Source organism: Uloborus diversus, chromosome 2 (genome assembly GCF_026930045.1).
Source record: "Uloborus diversus isolate 005 chromosome 2, Udiv.v.3.1, whole genome shotgun sequence".
Lineage (NCBI taxonomy): Eukaryota > Metazoa > Arthropoda > Arachnida > Araneae > Uloboridae > Uloborus > Uloborus diversus.
The window spans coordinates 21,992,792-22,014,939 of NC_072732.1; the positions used below are offsets into that span (position 1 = coordinate 21,992,792).

General features: G+C 35.5%; 1 protein-coding gene across 1 annotated transcript in view; it reads right to left on the minus strand.

Annotated features, from left to right (window-relative positions):
- LOC129235105 (cell adhesion molecule Dscam2-like) overlaps nucleotides 1-22,148 on the minus strand; it is a gene marked incomplete in the record, with an annotated part of 703,156 nt that overhangs the window by 574,388 nt on the left and 106,620 nt on the right. Inside the window, 7 exon segments of the mRNA XM_054868789.1 lie at nucleotides 2,217-2,384; nucleotides 5,010-5,129; nucleotides 8,192-8,479; nucleotides 9,840-10,004; nucleotides 11,049-11,355; nucleotides 14,297-14,397; nucleotides 17,175-17,441. Coding sequence (XP_054724764.1) covers nucleotides 2,217-2,384; nucleotides 5,010-5,129; nucleotides 8,192-8,479; nucleotides 9,840-10,004; nucleotides 11,049-11,355; nucleotides 14,297-14,397; nucleotides 17,175-17,441 — 1,416 coding nt within the window.

Sequence of the window (22,148 nt, forward strand, 5' to 3'; positions counted from 1 at the left end):
AAAACGAATTTTCGAAAAATCGCTTCGAGGTGCACACCCCCATGCTACAAACTAACTTTGTGCCATATTTCATGAAAATCGGCCGAACGGTCTAGGCGCTATGCGTGTCACAGAGATCCAGACATCCTACAGACATCCAGACAGAGAGACTTTGAGCTTTATTATTAGTAAAGATAGTTGTCATTTCTTTTTTTATCGTGTTTCAATGGTGCAATCTTAATTGTAAAGTATAATTAATCAATCAGACTTCTGTGAAAAAGTTAACTAACTTTAAGCGGCAAATCCTGTAAATTTACACCCTGCATTTCTTAAATAAATAGCAAATGTTGGGCACTATAATACACCTACAGTTTTTTATACCGTAAGTCTAAATACTGTTTTTTTTTTTTTAAATGAGTGCCAAGCTGTTAGTGGTAAAGTTATGATTCCAAACAACTGTAAATATGTGTATGCTTTTTTTCATACGTTTTGTGTTTAATACATAATTTGTACATTTATAACTTGGAAATCAGTCTGAAGCAGCGGTTCTCAAGCTTTTCACTACACTGAGGACCACTTGGTACTCTTCCGAATCAAAAGCAGACCACATAAGATGGAAAAAATATTTTCACAACAATTATATCAGGTGAAATGAGATGAATCCATAAGTTGTCTTTGATAAATTTAACTACAACTATAAAAATGAAACTGATTAATTTTCACTGGCTGCTCGTGGACCACATGAAAATGGGGTCGTTTCCAAAATTTTAAAAGTATTTTTTTTTGAAAGAGCATGCTTAAAAACATAGGATCTGACCATTTTTAAAATAATTTGTTTACGTTTAATATTAAAAAAAAATTACTTAAATCGGAGCGCTTTCATTGTTTACACTTCTGTTGTGTGACATCAGAAATGATGAAATGCCATTCAATGTTGCCATTCACAGAACAAAATATTTAATTCTCATCTTTACTCACGTGCATTGGCAACGATATGGTTGATAGCAAGCGTAGAGCGCAATTTTAATTCGCTGCTTGATTGTCATAACGTAGAAACGTAGTAGAAAGATGCGACACACACAAAGTGCATCATTTGTGACGTCATCAAGAACCACGCCTTGTTTGAAAAATCGGACATTTAAAAAAATTAATTAAAAAAAAAAACTGTTGGGAAAATGAAAGTATTTTCTGGGTCCATGCTATTTTTTTGCTCATTCTATCCATTTCATTGACTAAAAGTAGTACTTTTGACTGAAGGAGATCACCCCATTGCTCACGCACCACTAGTGGTCCGCGGAACACAGGTTGAGAACCACTAGTTTAAAGGAAAAGTTATTGTGTGTGACCGAACGTCAGTTTTTAAATGGAGGCGCAGAGCTTGAAAGGTTTGGAAGATCCTGTGTTTTAAAATGAGTTCCGCAGAGTGTTGCCAACTTATTTTCTAGAATGAGAAGTAGAAAACAGATATTATAGCCTTGCCAGTCAAGTTGAGCATTAATCCTTCTACAGCTTCATTTGAAGTCAAAAATTATTTAAAAAAAAAAAATGAATTTTGTCATCTTGAATTCAAATTATGTTTTTCGCAATCACGAGTGTGTGTGTGTGTATGTAGGCGTGTGTGTTTGTGTGTGGGGGGTATGTGTGTGTGTGGGCATGTGTGTTTGTGTCTGTGTGCAGGCATGACTGTGTAGGTAGTTGTGTGTATGTGTGTTGGTGAGTGTGGGGGTATGTGTTTGTGTGTAGGTGAGTGTGGGGGGTATGTGTATGTGTGTGTAGGCATATGTGTTAGTGTCTGTGTGCAGGCATGAGTGTGTGGCTAGTTGTGTGTATGTGAGTGTGCAGGTGTGTGTTTGTGTGTGTATGTGTTTGTGTATGTGTGTAGGTGTATGTATGTGTGTGTAGGTGTATATATGTATATGTGTGTAGGTGCGTGTATGTATGCGTGTAAGTGAAGGATATTGACGAAACCTGGAGACAGTTTTCGCTAGAAGTGCAGCATCGTGAGGAGCCGGTCGACGGTGATGCTGCGGAGGGTGCTGGTGGGAAAAATCAAAGGAACGTCAAAAAGAGTCAAATGAAAGCAATAAGCAATCGTGAATGCTCAAAAAAAAAGAAATGAAATGTGGCTGAAACTTTGAAGGCGTTCAAAGCTACCCTTAAACAACTTTATTTTCATCAAATTCCTTTTCAATCTATCATTTAAAACAGTTTTGAGAGTATCAGTTTTAAAAACATACTGTGTATCGTCAGAGTGACGACTTTGCTGATTCCAGCTCCGATTCCATTTAGGGCTTGGCAAAGGTACAAGCCGGCATCAGATTCGCCCACTTCTTGTAGCGACAGAGATCCGTTCTCGAGGGTTTGCCGTCGAGATAACACGTCTACGAAGTCACCTGTCGCAGATCCTGAAGTGTAAAACGAAGGAATTAATGCATATTGTAAGATAAACCAGTAAGAATTATTTTCCATTACAATATTACTTTCCATCGATATTGAACTGTACTTTTTGCCTTTACAGCCGAAATTGTTGAATTTTGCAAATAAAGGGTGTCCCAAAATTAACGCAAGATTTGAATTTGCCGCCATTTTTGCAATAAATGGTTGGCAACCCTGAAAAAAGAACAATTTGACAGCTGAGAGTTTAGGGTAATCAAAAATGGAGCGTTGTACGATACAATAACGCGCTTTCATTATTGAACAATTGTTTCAAAAATAATGAAAGTTGAGGCTGGTCAAGCAGTTACTGTTATTGGCGCTCGGTATCGCAACACGGTAATGCACGGGTGGTTGTGGGCTTGTCGACATAGAGCTTTGAATTCAAATAACCCCATAAGAAGAAATTTAAAAATGTTAAATCACACGATCTAGGGTGCCAATTCTGAGAGAGTACGCGACCAGGAAATGCCTTATGCAGTCATTGAAATGTTTCACTCTCTCTAGCTGTATGGTACAATAACACCCCATTTTTACTAACCCTCAACTCTCAACTGTCAAATTGTTCTTTTTTCATGACTGCCAACAATTTATGGAAAAAATGGTGGCAAATTCAAATCTTGCGTTAATTTTGGGACACCCTTTAAATGTGATTTTCACAAAAATGCTTGTAAAAAGTAACCATAGTTCTAAAATTTTAGGACTTAAAAATGTCTTTTCCTCCAGATAGTTAAATCTCACACCGTAAAACAGAAAACTTCATATTGACTGTACAAAATATATTATTCTCTAGAACTGTAATTAGGAATCTTTTGACATACATAATGCCTGCTGAATAAAAATAGTGTTAAAGGTTTCGGTGCAGCTTCAACTTTCTTGAAAGGACGACACAGTTCTTGATGAAAAATACAGGAGATTCATTTACACTATGTACAGGAAAGATCGTTAACAACTGCTAAATTAATCATCAGCAATTAAGCAAATATCAATCAACACCGTAAACTCAACGGTTACACACGTATTTACAACCAAATACGAAAAACAACACAGCGAAATGCCTCGCAATAAACAGAGCTAATACACTTTCAGTACAACTTCTCAATCGAGACTGACTTTTTATGCCGCGGAGGCTATTTATAAATCCTTGAAAAGTTTCCACAATGTTCCATTGAGAAGTTTCGATAACATTCTACAAATATCTCGTACTTTCTTTTTATTCATTCACAAATTTTATCAATGAAAAAATAGGGGGACCTTATACTTCAGTCCAATGTCAGGGGGTTGTATATTCATTACAAGAAACTATTTACAGGTTACGTTACAATAATTTTAGATGAAAGATAATGGAATAAACGCCCAAATTTAGCAAGATTACGACAAATTAATCACAAAAATAATTACTATTTACAGAATTTGTAACAATAGTGTATAGGTGCCATACTGCCGTGTGCAGGTAAACGGCAGTATCTGCAGAAATGAGTTTTAAAATATTTGAAGAAATGTTTGTCGGATTTAATAATAACCATAGAAAAGTCTTGGAATTAGACGTTTTTTTTTGCGTCTTTTTTTCAGTCAAATAAGCAAGCTTTTAAAATAAAGCTAATGTACAATAGATGACAAAAATGAAAAAAAAAAAAAAGAAATTTTTGCAGTGACTGCCCTTTACCTGCACACGGCAGCATAATAGTTCCAAAGTTTTTCTCAAATAGTTTTGCATTAAAAAAAAAGGGGAATTTTAAATTACTTTCTTTCAAAAAATAAAATATTTGAAAGCTAAATTTCCCGTATAAGTGACGCTGAAGCTACAGCAGAAGAAAAAAGTGATGCGATGGAGGGAGGTGTAAACCTACCCCTTCCACCTCCAAATGATTTTGAAGAAATAGCCTAATTTCAGCAAAACTCTTTGTATTTGAAAATAATTTGCACAAGGACACACATCATTCCCTCCGATATTCATTTTCGGTTTGAGCAGCTCTTTGCTCAACTTTGAACAGCTCAAAAAGCAGGTAAGGCATTGTTTGTCTGCATGATCTGATGCATCATTTTCTTGGATGCGTGCGCTTTATTCCACACGCAAAAGAAAAAGTTATAAACGATTTCCTTTTTGAAACAAACGATTATTGAAATGTAAATCTTAAATTTATTCTTAAATCTTTTAATTTTAATGCCTTCCTTTTTCTTTTACTTGGCAACGCTTAAAAAGTTGAAAAAAAAAAAAAAAAAAAAAAAACCCTTCTTCCGGTTTTCTGATATTTGCATATTTTAGCAATTGTAACAGCTTATTTTGCAACATTGTAATGAAAATGAAATTGTTTTTGTTAGAACCGAATGATACTTCTAAAAATACCTGAACTAAAGGCGGTCTCGTATCGCTATCTCCCATACATTTTAAAGTTAACTTTTTCAACAGATTAAAAGAAATATTTAAGGAGTTAAAACCTACGCACTTCAGGACAGCTAGATGGCTAATGTTTCGAAATTGATATTGTTACGCGGGAAAGTAAGCTCACTTGGTTCAGGACGAACTTCTTTATCTTGACAGACAGCGAAAATTTATGTAAGAAAACTATTAGAAGCTGTAAATCCGCACTTCTCACCTGTTGCTTTTTTCCAGTGTATCTTAGGAATGGGATAACCTTCCGCCACACAATCCATGACTACTCCTTGTCCGAGGATAGCAAAACTGTTCTTCGGCTCCACTATCCACTTAGGAGGAACTGTAAAAATAAATTAATGACAAATCAAGCGAATAATATACACTACTATACGTCGAGAAATCAGTTTCTTAACCATTAATTAATGAAAACTAATAAATATTGAATTATTTCAGATAATTTAAGCTAGGTTATTTCTTTGCAGTTGATTTGCCATCCTGTAAGTTTCTCTGTTGGTTGTGAGGATAGCAAATCGATTAAAAATGAAGAACCTCAACAGGTAGCAAGTCATTGCAGAATGAGAAGCTCAACAGGTAGCAAGTCATTGCAGAACGAGAACCTCAACAGGTGGCAAGTCATTGCAGAATGAGAACATCAACAGTTAGCAAGTCATTGCAGAATGAGAACATCAACAGGTAGCAAGTCATTGCAGAATGAGAAGCTCAACAGGTAGCAAGTCATTGCAGAATGAGAAGCTCAACAGGTAGCAAGTCATTGCAGAATGAGAAGCTCAACAGGTAGCAAGTCATTGCAGGATGAGAAGCTCAACAGGTAGCAAGTCATTGCAGAATGAGAACCTCAGCAGGTAGCAAGTCATTGCAGAATGAGAACCTCAACAGGTAGCAAGTCATTGCAGAATGAGAACCTCAACAGGTAGCAAGTCATTGCAGAATGAGAACCTCAACATGTAACAAGTCATTGCAGAATGAGCTAACTTATCAGATGGCATGTCACTTAGAATGAGCGAAGTAACCACATAGCAAAAAGCTATAGAGTGAGAAAAATCAACAGGTAGCAAATCCCTGTAGAATGAGAAAATTTGTAGTGACTTGCTACACTTCAGCCTGTTTTTATAGTCATGAAAAGTTCCCATGTAGCCTTGAAAATGGTTAGATGCAATCGATGGAGGGAAAACTTCATTTTACCTACTCTGCACTAGTGTCGGTTTGCATGCGTTGATATTCGTTATGCACAGAGGTTTTCGGCTGAAAGTCCCAAAGTCAGTGTTGGTAGTACTTCTTTTATAGTTGCCGATTTGATTCAACTTAAAATTGGTCCGACTGGCACAACTTAAATTTTTTTTGGGAAAAAACTTAAAGCTTAGTGTTTATGTTAATGACACGTAATGAAGAAACCGCAGGTTCCCATGGAGTTTATTGCTACAATGTTTTGTTATACATATGTTGCTATGTGACTTCAGAATGAAATAAATATATAATTTTAATGACAAAAACATATTAAACAAAGGTTAGGATCTTGTTTCAAGTGGTTAAGCCAGGGGCTACCAATCTTTTTCCGTTTGACCCGAAAGCCTTTGAAGAAATAGATTTTTCTCACGCCACCCTAGCCTATCTCTATTATATAATATTGATAGTATGGACACTTCACGGAACCCTTCGTCTCTCTCTGAGGCACCCTAGAGTGCCACAGCCCCCACTTTGGGAGTCCCTGAGATAAACCATACACAAAGTCTGCGTCGTAATGAAAACTTTAAAAGTTTTGATGTCTAGAACTTTAGTGATTCTAACTATACACAAGTTTTACAGTGAAGATTGTTCTGCTTTGCAGAAAAAAAATATTTTGTAAGTGAAAGAGATGATGTGAATTTAATGAAGTATGAATAAAATTAACCTTTCTGATATATATATTAATGACAAGATAGGTCGTTCATAAAACATATGTAAATCGTATATAGAAACTTTGGTAAGTTAGAAAGAATCATTAAGCATTGACAGCAAGTAATGGAATTTTGAGAAGTTTTTTTTTCCATTTGTTTGCCATTCATACGTTGATGAAGCGTATCATGTTTCATTTGAACGAAGCTCAGAGACTTTGGGTAAACATTACTGTACTTCGTTGAATTTAATATTCTACGCGTTGGTATTTAAATATTTTAATGTTTTTCGCATTTCTGTTTGCTTTTAAATTAAAAAACAAGGTTCTCCTTGATGTTCTTAAAATGTTAAATGTTCCAAACAAAGAGACGTACATAAAAATAAAAGTTTTGAAAAAATATTTGGAAGTACATGCAAATATCAACACTATGACATCAAAGAGGACGTCCCAGCACGTAAATGCATGGAATGAGCATGCTCAGTGCCAAGGTAACTAAGACAGAAGTTAGCATTTTTCATCGGTCCATGCAAGTGAAATTGTATTGCGATTCTATTGAATGCAAGTGAGATTGTACGTTCTTAAAAGAAACCTTCAAGATTTTCTTGCACGTGGTAGAATGATTGGCAAGCTTGAAGAGGGTCGCAAATTTTCAAGATTTGATTGTGTTGCAAAAGGATTTTGAACATGTGCAGTTTCAAGAGCTTCGAAAGCCTTTCAAAGGACAAATACAGGTGTAAAAATTGTAGTAATCGACAAAGAAAAACAACGGCAGAAAAGGACGGACATCTGTTTTGGCATGCTGAAACAGATGCTTTGTGGAGAGTGGCAACTTTCATCCCAAGAACTGCCGGATAATTTAGTCAGGCTCGGTATTTAGACCTTTTCCAGGTGTGGGGGGAGGGGCGGTAAAAGGGTGTATGTCCAATGCAAATTGTACCTAGAAAACCACAACCAAGCCCACTTGTACGTAAATGCATTAACTTCTCAAAGCCAGGGGGGAGTCAATTGCCCCCTCCTGATCCCCTAAATGACAGGCCTGAATTCAGTATTGAATGTGAACGGTTGACACACAGCTATTACATTTTGGGGAAATCATATTCCAAACTGAGGGACTTTAGTTCGGTATTCTTTCTTATGGCCTATGAATGATTTTTACAAACACCAATCTGTCAAGACGTTTTCTGCTTGTTCTATAATGCATAAAATTGTTCATTGTAAGGCTATAACTGTTCTATAATGCATGCGTGAATTTTATTCGATTGGCTACTTCGTTTTCATAAACCTCTAAGTGGTACGTTGTGCCTTTTTGGTGTGAATTTCAAGTCATTCTCTCGGAAATACGTCACAGCTTGAAAAATTGCTTAAGTTACTACCACTAGAAACACACCACTAGTGTAGTGTGATGAAGCTAACTAAATGATATACTTGAGAGCAGATCATATTTATAATTGGGTAAAAATACATAACAGTACACCAAAATTAGTGAATAAATGCTTTTGAAAATTTACCATTAACTATAACTTCAGTCGTTCTGTTGACTGTCGCTGCTTCGTTTGAAGCAAAGCAAGTGTAATTTCCCGAATGTTTGGAAGCCGTTTTCCGAAAAATGAGCAGCGAAGATTCCTCCAAACTTTGAATTGTTGTGTCTTTCTCCAAAGGAACGGGAAAACCATTTTTCCGCCAAGAAATTTGTATTGGTGGATCCCCTTGGGTGATGCTGCACATCAGCTTTGTTCGTGCACCTTCTTTGGCATGCATTTTCGGGGGCAGCATAACAGGTTCAATGTTCGGAGCAACTGTTAAAGAAAAATGGGAAAGTATTTATTGAAGTAAAAATTATTTATAGAATGAATTTCTTTGTAAGAAATAGCAACAGACTAATGCAAAGAGTGGGTAAGTTAATGAAATTATTTTGTTTAATTTTGCAGTTTTGTTGCGAGACATAGAAGATTTTTGGTGGAACTTAAAATATAATTCTTGAAAAAATTAAGCATGACACTTCCAGTTTTTAATTCTTACAAATAGAGGTATATAATATGTACTAACGGTTGCTAGAATAGGACAAACGGTTGCAAAAATGAATGTCGTGCCGGTTAAGTGCGCACACGCTGTATATTTATATCTATAGTGGAAGAGAGTAATTAAGAGCTTAAGCAGAATTCATATGAAGTTATATATAATTCATTTGAATAAATTTGGAAAAATATTTTTACAGTCCGTAGTGTTTCAGGATGATAATAGAATTTATTGCAAACATCACTTATTCAATACATTTGAAGGAATTTGAAAGAATTGCATACGTTTAAAATTGCCTTTACGAGGGGCCTATGGTTTTTGAAATAATGGAGTTATTCAATTTTATGTTTTGTCTTTTCAAATTTTTTCATTGAAAACGCCATTTTCAATTTTGATGACTTAAACTTTTTGCTATAATCGGGCTATTTATTTCCTTTTGTTTATTGAAATGTATGGCAGATGGATATATTTGACGCAGACCAGACAATTAACTTGTATTTTCCATCTTTGTATACAAAGAACTTCCACCGTTTGTGATACCTCTGCCAATCCAATCTGTAAGGTTCGTATGTCTAAAGAGACACAGATTTATTGTAAGGAGGACACGTAACTGTTACAAAAAAAAAAAAAAAAAAACTGTTGAACTACAACAACAGCAACAAAAGTAGAGTATAACGAATAAGCAGAACGGCATTTTTATGGAATTCGGGTTAGGGGTTTGATCTCCTGCACTAATGGTATTAATATTGTAATTATATTTCACCAATGTTGTATATTTTCAACAACTATTTTTCTCTAATTCTGTGTGATTTGTTTAATGTCCGAATACTATCAATGCTCCTAATCCGATGTTATAATAACTAAATATGTTTTGATGAACAAAAACTATTAGAAATATGATGGCCATATTATTACTAAAATTAAAAGGAATGGGGGCAGCAATTTTTTTATTTTGTTCTACAAACAAGGAGGCTGATAAAAAAAAATTGGAAACTACTGCCCTACATAATGGTCAACTTAAAAGCGTTGGACTAAACAACAAACTTTACGATACTACGATTTGCATTTGCATGAAGTAGGAAAATAGTGATAAACATTTATATTTCATTAGAAAAGTAAGAAATCGATTAAAAAACCTACCTAATACTCTGACGTGCAGGGTCCCTTCTGCTGTTCGACTGTCTGCGCCGAGAGCCCGGCAGGTGTAGGCCCCTTCATCAGCCGGACGCTGGACATCGTGGATGAGAAGTCTACCCGCAAGTTGATCCAGTTTTTGGCGATGGTTGGCAGGGAGAGTGGTACCATCTGTTTGAAAATGAAAGGCACTTTTTGAAAATGAAAATTTCAATTTTAAAACATAAAAATTTTAGGTAACTAAATGGTTTAAAATTTCAAAGTAATTCAATGCGTGCTGTTCTTCACTTAGTTTAATGCCTTTAAAATTCATCATTAGCCATATATCTGCGGAAAAATAAGGAAACTAATTGGTTGTAGGTAGTGTAAATTGATAAGAACTTAGATTCAAACTCAACGCAACGTCCTTTGTACTAAATAAAACGTCTTTGCTGCCAGAATTTAAAAAAAAATAGACAGAAGGATTTATAGTATCATTAGCTACGTCACCGAGATTTGCAATATCTACTTCGAAAACAAAAGTTATGTCAAGTGAAGTGTGTTCAACAGTCAGGCTTAAACAGAACAAAAAAAGGGCAAAAATTCTCGTCAGAATAACGAACAATTTTCTTCAAATTTGGACATTACCCCAAACATTCCAATTCGAATGACAAAACTTCGAAAAGAAAGTCAACACTCCTCTAAAAATCCCAATACTCGAATGAATAAGAAGAAAACTAGCAAAAAGAACCATTAGAAAAAAAGGCTAGAATCCTACCTTTACCTTTTCTCTGCTGAGAGTTTTCTCGCTTATTTATTAACGTAATTTATAAGTGAATATCTATTAGCTATTTTGTTTATGTTGTTTGACTTACTATTCCGCTTTAATAATTTAACGTAATCGTCATTATTTTATGGTTATGAAATCCTATGGCAATGAAACTCCGCACGATCTCAGATTCCAAGCTGTGCGGATTTTGTCTCTTTCGTCGCGCCTTTGTCTTTTAACAAAAAGATTAAGAGTGTGCTAAGCGTTTTATGTCATGTAAGTTTCTTTGAATTATGTTTTGTATGGATTAAGTAATAGCAAAAATAACGCTGATTTTTGAGCATTGTACTACATACGTTCACCTGCTTAGCATTTGACATGTTGAGAAACCTCGTTATTCACATGTTAAATGAGCAGCCTTTATTTCTTTGAATAACTGAAAGATTGTGAACATATTTATTTCATACCTTTCAGCCACGCAATGGATTCTATTGGATATCCAGAAACGGGGCACTTGAGGCTTACAATAGTTCCAGCCACCACGCTCATATTCGGCATGGGTCTGACGAAGGGTGGTCCGTAGATATCCAATCGAGCTTTGTGTTGCGTTGAAGTGACTGCGTTTTCGGCAGAGCACATGTACTCGCCACCATCTTCGACTCTGACGTCACTGATGTTCACATAACTCATGACATGGCCGTCAGATGTGACGTAATCACCGACACGAAAACGAAGCGCATCTGGGATTCTGGCGTCGTCCAGAAACCATGTGACCTAAAAGTTCATACAGAATTAGAAAATAGAATTGAAAAAAAGAAAGAAAAAAAAAACAAACAAACAAAAGAAGTACAAAATAAGACCCTGCAAGAATATTCTCAAGTTTCTCATTTGTGCATATTAAATTCAGAAACTGTTTAGAGTTTTGAAACCCCATTTCTTAGAGGTAACTGCAGGGTCCAAACAATCTAACATTTGCATGAAATACACCGCAGGTAGGGAGAAGACCGCATGAAATACACCGCAGGAGGTAGAAAACCATTTACAGGTTTTCTACCTCCAGCTCAGTCACTCCTATGATGAGTGCTAATAAGCACGAAACTGCTGTCCTCGGCTGGAATTGACTGAGCTGACCGGTGTATCAAATGTATTTCTGGGGCCTTAGCCCAAGCTATGGGCGGTAACTCACTAAAAAAAAAAAAACTAACATTTGATTTTGAATTTAAGATAGTTAATCAAAGCACAATTTAATTACAGTATCTATTATTCTTTCCATGCATTTTCTATTGTATGGCAATAATTTTTTGTCATTTTGTGAGTTTTTGCCAGTTTCTGCCATAAATGTGGCAGAAAGTGGTTTTGCCATGCCGGTTTTAACCGGTTTCTACCAGTGGTTTTAACCGCCTCGGCAGAAACTTGCCAACCCTAGTTCGACTGTATTAAAATATTTTACTAAAGTACGTCAAATATTGATTAAATGATTTTTCAGTTTCAAGTTCTTCCATGGATAATGATTTTAGATGGGCTACAATAAAATTATACATTAATATGAAATAATCTTGCATAATTGACTGCATGACATACTGCTGTGAAGCATTTATTTAGTCAATTTAAGTGCAAAATTCTGGTGTCTAACGAAAAGAAAAAAATTTTCATGGTACCAAATTAAAAGATGTTTCAACCAAGTAACTTTAACTAAATTGTATAAAAAGGAGACAGTTTATGATTTTGTTTGCTGCATTTCCTATTAACTTGAGTCACTCTCCTTCATTACAAGTCTTTTTACCCCCATCGTTTGTTAAAAGACACTTTAACTTAAGTCATATGTTTTACAAAAATATGAACATGCACTTTGAAAGCGTGTAAATTATTATTTTAAGTTATAAAAAGCAGCAGCTTTTTTCTACTTTGATAAAATATTGCGAAACTAAATCTGTGGTTTACATGAGCTTTGACTAGCATAATTTTTTGAGTTGTTTTATACTCGTTGTAGACTAAGAGCTATCTTTTATTAGCTAGTTTTCATAACTAGTGGACATTTTTCTTTCCCTTTAGTTATTAGTTACTTTTCTTGGCTTTATCCACTAGGCAGTAAAACAAACTCAGACCAGGATTCCAATTGGTCTTGTCGATTACACTCAAATGGTCTAGATATTAATTATTAATTCAGCAAAAGAATATCCCATTTAATGATGCATCTTAGAATGGCCGAAAATAGAAACACAATGAAAAAAGTTATCTCCTGTTATCAGCCTATCTTGCGAGTTCCAGCTTATTTTGCTGGGACCAATCAGATCAACTTTCGTATTAACTTCGATATCATTTTCGACTATGTCACCTGAAGAATTGGATGTCAGATTGGTGAACCGGGTCCGATTTTGACCACGTTACTGGTCAAAAATGACGACAGGAGAAAATATTCGGCCGGTTCGAGATTCGCCCTCTTGTACAGGATCAGATGATGTCTTTTCCGAAACTTGATATTTTTCAATGTGGGAATAATCTTTTTCACACCGACGGTCATTGCATGGATAAGCTCTTATGATCATTTTAATTTTGGGAACTTCGCCACAGTGCTGCCAGATGGCCAAATCCAGATTTCCCCGATTTCCTTCCAACTTTTCCCCAAAAAGCGATGTTTTCTATCAAAATTCCCCAAATTCAAAAATTATTTTTTCACTAATATTTTCATAAAATGAATCGACTTCCTCTGATATTTTTGTCCCTTGAAATTTTTTTTTTCTCCCCAAATAGCTGAATTTTCTTACAAAATTCCCCAGCTTTTTTTTCTTTCCATTTTCGCTTTTTTTTTTGTCTTTATCTGTATCTTTTTTTTTTTAATCTTTACTAAAAATAAAGCTGAAAGTCTCTCTTCGGATCTCTCTCTCTCTGCCAGGATCTCTGTGACGCGCATAGCACCTAGACCGTTCGACTGATTTTCATGAAATTTGGCAAAGAATAAGATTGTAGAATGGGGGTGTGCACCTTTAAGCGATTTTTCGAAAATTCGATTTTGTTCTTTTTCTATTCCAACTTTAAGAACATTTTCCCGAGCTAAATTATCATAAGATGGACAACTAAATTACCAAGTTATCATAACGTGGAACCGTAACGTGGACAAGCCAATTGGCGAGAAGTTCATCATGCATTATTTGTAAATATACAAGGGAACCAAAATACCTTTTAATTTTCTACTACGGGCAGAGCCGTGCGGGTGCCACTAGTCAGAAATACAAGCGCCTGACCAAGAGATAAGAAATTACCAAATATTTGTTTTCTACTTGCATTTACTACTCTGCTTCTGTATGTACATTTAAACTATGATTTTTGTATATATTTATCCAAGAATATTCTTCATCACACTTATTTTTGCCTGTTTCACGATCAACTAGGAACTCGCGCAGAACTATTAATGCGAATTCCGTAGCATAAAATTCCACATAATACGAAATGCGAATTCCATAAAATTGAACAAAGTTAAACCAACGCTGTTTGATATAAACAATGTAACTACCAGATGTCAAGACGCAAATTTAATTACAAATATTTTTTCCCCAGGTTTTCCCCAAGGAAAAAATTTTTCCCCAAAGAATTCCCCTCAAAACCCATTTTCCCAGAGAGCACCAGATTTCCCCAAAATGGGGAAATTTCCCCCAATCTGGCAACACTGCTTCGCCATCATGTTGCCAAACTATAGCAGAAAGATCACCCCACTTACCTGGGGTAATGGATTTCCGGAAGCGGTGCAACGAAGAGATACAGAAGACCCCGGTCTAACAGCTTCACCCGCGAAGGTAGCTAGCAGAACCGGTGCTACATCTGTGATAAAGAAAAAGGGAAAAGGTTCTAATTTACAGTTCGAGCTTTGATGTAATATAAAAAGTGGCCTTTACAACCAAGCAGTTGTTGTACAGAAAATGCATCATATAGAAAGTGATGATTAATCCGGGAAAACTCGCGCGTGGTCCTGAGTAATCCCAGTTATTTAAATCCTTCTATTTTCGAGTGTGCAAAACAACTGATTTGATCTCAGTAGCTAAATTTCTTAACGTTTTCTTTTAAAAGTGCCTGCCGGTAACTGGTATTTTTCATTTGTTGAAAAACCCGGGTGAACTCGCGCGTGGTCCTGAGTAATCCCAGTTACTTAAATCCTTCTATTTTCGAGTGTGCAAGACAACTGATTTGATCTCAGTAGCTAAATTTCTTAACGTTTTCTTTTAAAAGTGCCTGCCGGTAACTGGTATTTTTCATTTGTTGAAAAACCCGGGAGAACTCGCGCGTGGTCCTGAGTAATCCCAATTACTTAAATCCTTCTATTTTCGAGTCTGCAAGACAACTGATTTGATCTCAGTAGCTAAATGTCTTAATGTTTTCTTTTAAAGCACCTGCCGGTAACTGGTATTTTTCATTTGTTGCAAAACCTGGGAGAACTCGCGTGTGGCCGCCTTGAGCAATCCCAGTTACTTAAAAACCTTCTATTTCAGAGGGTGCAATTCAACTGATTTGATCCCGAACTTCAGTAGCTAAATATCAAGCTGTTTTCTTTCAAAAGCACCTGCCAATAACTGGTGTTTTTCTTTTGTCGAAATACTGAATAATTATTTTGGAAAACCATCTGCAACTGAAATCAAAATCCAACTCTGGTACAACACCAAAAAAACCAAAATCTCTTGCGTTAAATGTGAACAATTTACTTGCAAGGTTCGCTCCAGTTATGACTGACAAATGCATGTGCAATTTTATATGGGTACCTAAGTGTCTTCTCAGTGGGAGGTTTTGTTCGTTCCTGTTTTAAAAATATTGTTATTTCTACTTGGAGACTTGTAATAGTAGTCAATTTAAAGTATCTTCAACTGTTATTTATTGCAAAGAAACCCATTTTATAAATTACATTAAGTAATAGTTAATAGACGGAGTCATACAGGTACTCAACGCCACCTTTTGTGCTGTTTAGTATGCGCGTTCTACTGGGTTAAACTGCCATTTTTGCTTCGAATTTTATGCATGTGAACTTAATACTACATTGGTATGCTTTATGAACATTCTACTAATTTGTGACTTTCAATGTGGTAATTGTTATCATTTAATCTTAAAAGCTAAGTTTCGAAACATGGGGAAAAAAAGATAAATGATTTAGCCACGCAAAAACTTATCGCTATAATTTCATTCATTACACTTGCAAATAAATTCAATTGATTCTATGAATTGGTTATCTTTGTTCGATATTTTTGGTAAATTATTGATGTGGAGGTGAGATCGTTTCAATGTTTGAATTGTAAAAATTATAAAGTTTAGGTTAATAACAAGTCGACAGAGTCACTCGTTAACTGTCAAATCAACGATACGAAAAAAATGTGCTTAGATTTTCCCCATGCTAATAAGAGAAGTAAAGTTTATGGTAGATTTCTGCTAGTTTTTCTTTTGTTCCTGCATATTGATAGCGTCTTTGACATGTGCACACAATTTAATAAAAATAATATTATTACTTCTATTTATGATTTGCTTTTTAAAAAAATTCTTCAAGAGCTCAAAAATTTTATTGTAAAAACAGGAGATTTCCGCAGCAAAAACTAATGCTGGCTACATATTCACCTCAACCAGAGATTTAGAAAATTAGGAAAAATGAAATGTCTAACAAGAAATTGACAAAAATCTCTAATGGTCCCAAAAGACATTCTTTCTCCAATGTTTGTACTTTTGAGTGTTACTCTTTTGAGTGTTTAAACGTATTAGTTTTGCACATCATTTTTATTGAGTAGGTGAGAAAAATAAAATTTCAGTTTGAAGCTAATTTTGAGATGGACAATATTTTAGTCCTTAAGATGAAATCAGATTTAGATGAAGTCTGAAATTAGTTTATGTAAAAGAACTAAATATTAAAAAAAATTAATTTGAATTTTGACCTCTTCAATTCAAATTATGTTTCTCGCAATCACGAGTGTATGTGTTTATGTATGCGTGTGTTTTTATGTGTGTGTGGGGGGTACGTGTGTTTGTGTGTAGGGGGTATCTGTATGTGTGTGTGGGCATGTATGTTTGTATCTGTGTGCAGATATGAGTGTGTGGGTAGTTGTGTGTATGAGTGTTTGTGTGTTGGGGGGGGGATGTGTATGTGTGTGTGTAGGCATATGTGTTTATGTCTGTGTGCAGGCATGAGTGTGTGGGTGTAAATGTCTGTATGTATGCGTGTGTGTGTATGTGTTTGAGTGTGAGTATGTATTTGAGTGTGTGTATGTGTTAGTGTGTGTGTATGTGTTAGTGTGTGTGTATGTGTTTTTGTGTGTGTTTGTGTTTCTATGTGTGAGTAGGTGTATGTATGTGTGTGTGTGTGTTTGTGTGTGTGTTTCTATGTGTGAGTAGGTGTATGTATGTGTGTGTATGTGTTTGTGTACGTGCGTGTATGTATGCGCGTGTGCGTAGGACATGGATGCAACCTGGAGACTGTTTTCGCTATAGGAGCAGCATCCTGAGGAGCCGGTCGACGGTGATGCTGCAGAGGATGCTGGCGGGAAAATAAAATCATAGGACATCAAAACAGTCAAATGAAAGCAATAAGCAATCGTGATTGCTCAAAAGTAACCACTTGAGGCTATTACCTCCAAGTCTGAGCTCTGCTGCACCCTGTGCCGAGTCGTGTTCGTTGGATGTCAGACACTGGTACACTCCCCGGTCCTCCCTCTGAACCGAAGCTATGTGTAGAACGTCTCTGGACAGCATCATGATCCTATCCGGCAGGATGGGTCTCCTGTCTTTGAGCCAGGTTAGTGTCCGGATAGGATGGCCGGACACCGTGCAGTTGAAGGTGGCCGACCGACCAACATCGGCCGTCTGCACTGATGGTGATATCTGCACTGATAAAGGGGCTGGAAAAAAAAATTAATTTGAATTTTGACATCTTGAATTCAAATTATGATTTTCGCAATCACGAGTGTGTGTGTGTGTGTATATAGGCATGTGTGTTTGTGTGTGTGTGGGGGGTATGTGTGTGTGCATGCATGTGTGTTTGCGTCTGTGTGCAGGCATGAGTGTTGGTAGTTGTATGTATGAGTGCAGGCATGTGTGTGGGGGGGGGGTATGTGTGTCTAGGCATATGTGTTTGTGTCTGTGTGCAGGCATGAATGTGTGGGTAGTTGTGTGTATGTGTAAGTGTTTGTAAGTATGCATGTGTGTGTATGTGTAGGTGTCTGTATGTATGCGTGTGTATGTGTATGTGTGTGTATGTGTTTGTGTGTGTGAAGTTGTGTATGTATGCGCATGAGTGTAGGACATGGATGCAACCTGGAGACGGCTTTCGATATAGGTACAGCATCGTGAGGAGCCCGTCGACGGTGATGCTGCAGAGGGTGGCGGTGGGAAAATAAAATGATAGCACGCCAAAAACAGTCAAATGAGAGCAATAAGCAATCGTGATTGCTCAAAAAAAACATTGAATCAAATCCTAAAATTTTGAGCAGTGCAACAGAATATAGTTCTGGTTTGATTAAGATATTTTACTTCATCATTCAAAGAAAAGACTCAAAAAATGTATAATATTGCAGCATCTTTTAGAGGGTAAAATCCCTCATGAGTGCAGCAAAGAGCAACTATCTTCACCTAACGCGAAAAATCAAAGAATAATTACAGTATCTATTACTGAAAAAGTACAGTACTGTACTGCAGTACTATACTGCCGAGCTAAGCGCAAAAGGCGTATCTGAAGCTGAGTTTAAAAGGAGAAATTCAAGTTTAAAATTCTGCACTTCCTTGTATTTGATTCAGATGAATTTTTTTCAGAGTTAAAAAAAATATTTCGAATTTTTATATTATGAAAAATTGTATTTAGGTGAAATATGTGACAAAGAACCACTTGATGACCGTAACCCAATTTCGATAAAAACTTGCACAGCAGTACACTTCGTTCACGGAAAGTAAATTAAATTTAAATAAATAATACACGTCCTTTGGGCAATGTCAACCACGTGTTTGGCGTGGACTGCAACGAATCAGTGCCAAGCTGACGGCGAATATTGGGTAGGACCTTTAATGCAGAGAAAAACCCTAAAAGTGGGAAACCTTGCAACCCATTTGTTTACTTTCGGTCCAACCTTTCGCTTTAAAGAGTATAGAAACTGAATTTGCACCTAATTTTTCAATAAGTAATAACTTACTAGCTGTACTACTAATTGTACTGAGCAAGTTTCGTTCAATTAATGCCATGAATGGTAAAAAGTCTTTTCGCTAAATATCTTGTTCTCCTTTTATTAGAGCTTTTTTTTTCAATCCTTTGACATTGCTTGAGCATAATGGATCAGTCACGATTTGCCTTCCGTCATCCTAATATTTTCAACCTTTGTTTTACTAATTATTTAAAAGTCCTTATCGTGTTAGATTTTAGTTCTTGAAAGAATGTGCACTTAATCTTAAGGTCATTTTTAAACTTCAGTTCTTATAACTCCTTACAAGTGATTATTACTTCCTTTTACAAAAAAGGAAGTATTGTATTCGCGAAAAAAATTTTCACTCAAATATCGACCTTAATTTCCATTTTGCTCACCCCCGAATGAATGTTGAGTTTTTTTTTTTCCCGACTCGACCACACGTGGATAAGTGCCAAAGAACGTATAGACACGCGAAATATCCATTTTGAATATTCCCGAGTTAGTTACAACGAGTTTTCTCGTCACGTCTGTATGTACGTATGTATGTGCGGATATGCGTATGTGCGCATGTATGTCCCATAACTCAAGAAAGGTATGCTCTAGAAAGTTGAAATTTGGTACGTAGACTCTTAGTGGGATATAGTTGTGCACCTCCTTTTTTTGTTGCATTCGGGTGTTTCTAAAGGGGTCTTTTGCTCCTTTTTTGGGGGAAATCATTGTTAATTTCGATTTAAACTCAAGTGGTGTTACAATTTGGCGGACACTTGGCGATATATCGTCAGTCCTTTGGTCGCCAAGTTATGCCACCAACTTGGCGACAAATTTGGCGATTTTTTTTTTAAAATCTGGCTTCAATTTGGTCACTGTTGGTGATATTTAGAGAGTAAACTATTGAATCACATTAAAATTAGCAATAATGGGAAAATGACATTAAACTGGACTAAAAGGAAGTCATGTGATGCACACATAAGCTCATTTTTTCTATATTTGTTCATAGAAATTTCGAGTTTTTTAAAATTCCATTTTTTAATAGTGCTTAAAAGAGTCTAATTGTTTGGTTTCGGCTTTTAAAAATGCTTCTGAGTGCTCAAGTTCTTCGGTTTTGAATCAAAAAATAAATATTAAATTCCAAATATTTTCTCAATTTTTTAAAAATCTTTGTATCACAAATATTAGCTTTTTACAAAAGTAATTCAGCTACAATAAGTGCAGCAGCTTGAAAGGAAAACTAGTTGCGAAATATTTGGTTTATTACTAAAAAATATCCAAATTTTATATAAATTGCTTTCAAAACACCTTTAAAAAAATCTGATTTTTGAATTAAAACTATCTTAAAAATTTCAAACTGAGATTTTTTGGTCAAAAAAAATTTGTTAAGCATGGCATCATTTTTATAACCATGGCATGGCTATAACAATGTGCGTTTCCCCAAATCCGCCCCCTCCCCCAACTACAACACTGGTTGCAATCGATTTTTCTTTAAATTTTTTTTTAACGAAAAGTATTAAAGGTATCACTAACACTGACAGCAAGTTTTCTGTTAATCCTTCACAAAGTAAGATTTTCTTCCATTGTAGAAAAAAACAAAGTAATTAACCACATCAACAGCTCTCGAAAATGAATGAAATATTAGTTTCCGGTCATTAGCATTCATTCACATTTCGTTATCCACTGGTATAATTAATGAGTCATTAAAATTTACGGATTTCTTTAGTGGAAAAGAGGACGACTTCAATTTCCGTTCGGAAAAGAGAAACTCCGGCGTATTTTCATTTAATTAAAATGATAATTACCAACTTCATATTTTCAGTGCTCGTTGGAAATATGTAGCAAAGACAGGTTATTTATTATATTCATCTTTTTTATACATTAAATACTGAATTATTTATACTGTAAATAAATAGGCACGTCTCGTTTATAAACTTGATTAAAAATATTTTTTTTCCACAAGAACTCGTACTTGTTAATTAAGACTGCCATTGTTAAACTCTTTAAAAAGCTAACTATTGATTTTGTGTATAAACTAATCGGACCAGTAAATAAGTAACTAACACAATTTCAATTTGAGAAAGAATCGTTAAATAGTGTCTTTCCTAGCACGGGTGTCACCAGGGGTGGCAATGTGTGGCGTCAGCAGAAAATAAATTAAAAAAAAATTTATAATTTTATGTAAACATGTTAGTACATTTTTGAGATGGCACTGATTTTTATTTCTGTTTCATCACGAAAGTTTTAAAGACAAGTATAAACTACGAATGCATTTTATGTGAAGTTTTACCTAGGCGCTAACATAACCGCACCCTCTTCGCAATATTATGCTCTATTTCAGCTGAAATTTGAAAGATTAAATATTATTTAAAATATATATCGGGGGGGGGGGGGGGAATTTCAGAATTAAAGACTTCAGTAACAGCGTTACAAAAGAAGAAACTGTGACGTGTCTAGAAATCTTAATGGAAGTACAGTTTTCTAGAGATTTTCTGGTAAATGGGCAGTTTTTGTTTATACAATGCACCCTATCTAGCTAAATATATGCTCGAAACATAAGTCAAGACAAAACATCATGCAACAGTTAATCAATTGCGTTGCGTAAAGTGAGTATTTGAGTAAATTTTAGCAATACAATGTTTGACTTACATATATATTGAATCCAAATATTATTTGAAAGAATATATGAAGTGACAATTAACTGGAACTTTTGAAGCAAAGCAGACGGTCGTAAAAGAATGAAGATGTGTGAATGTTTTAGAACAGACAGCCATTACTCATTTGTTAGAAAAAGGTATGCAAGTATTTCACTGACTTCATGACATCAGAGGTCGATTCAATAAAACAGCACCTACGTTCTCTTTACCGATGAGTCAAGGTTTAGTTTAGGGAGTAATTATAAAAGTTTTCACAACTAACAATTGTTGAAATATCTAAAATCGCACTATGATTGATTAAAGTAAGCTCAGTAAAATATCGTATTGCTGTTGGTCGAAGCTTAATTGAAGTTCTCTCACAGGTCCTAAATTTTCTTGAATTAATTCGTTTCTTTTATCTATATTTTATTTATTTATCATTCATTGGTTGGATTACTTAAAATGTATCTTCATTGGTTAATTTACTAATCCTGAACTAAGCCATAAATAGTCTCTATGATCACTCTGCTCCACTTTTTTGGTTTTTCATTTACTGTCATTGTTTGGTGTTGTTATCGTTTCTTTAACATTAGTAAATGTGTTTTCGATAAACAGCCATTTTACAGGGTGTCCAGGAAAGGACTTCATGATTTCAAAATTAAATATCTCGAAAATAAAGGACGATCGATATTGGAATAAAGTAAACGGCATGTTTTTTGTGAAACTCATAAAAATCATGTACATAAACTAGGAAACTAGAAACAAAAATTGCCAGCAGGGGGCGCTGCATGCTGTAATTGCAATAGAA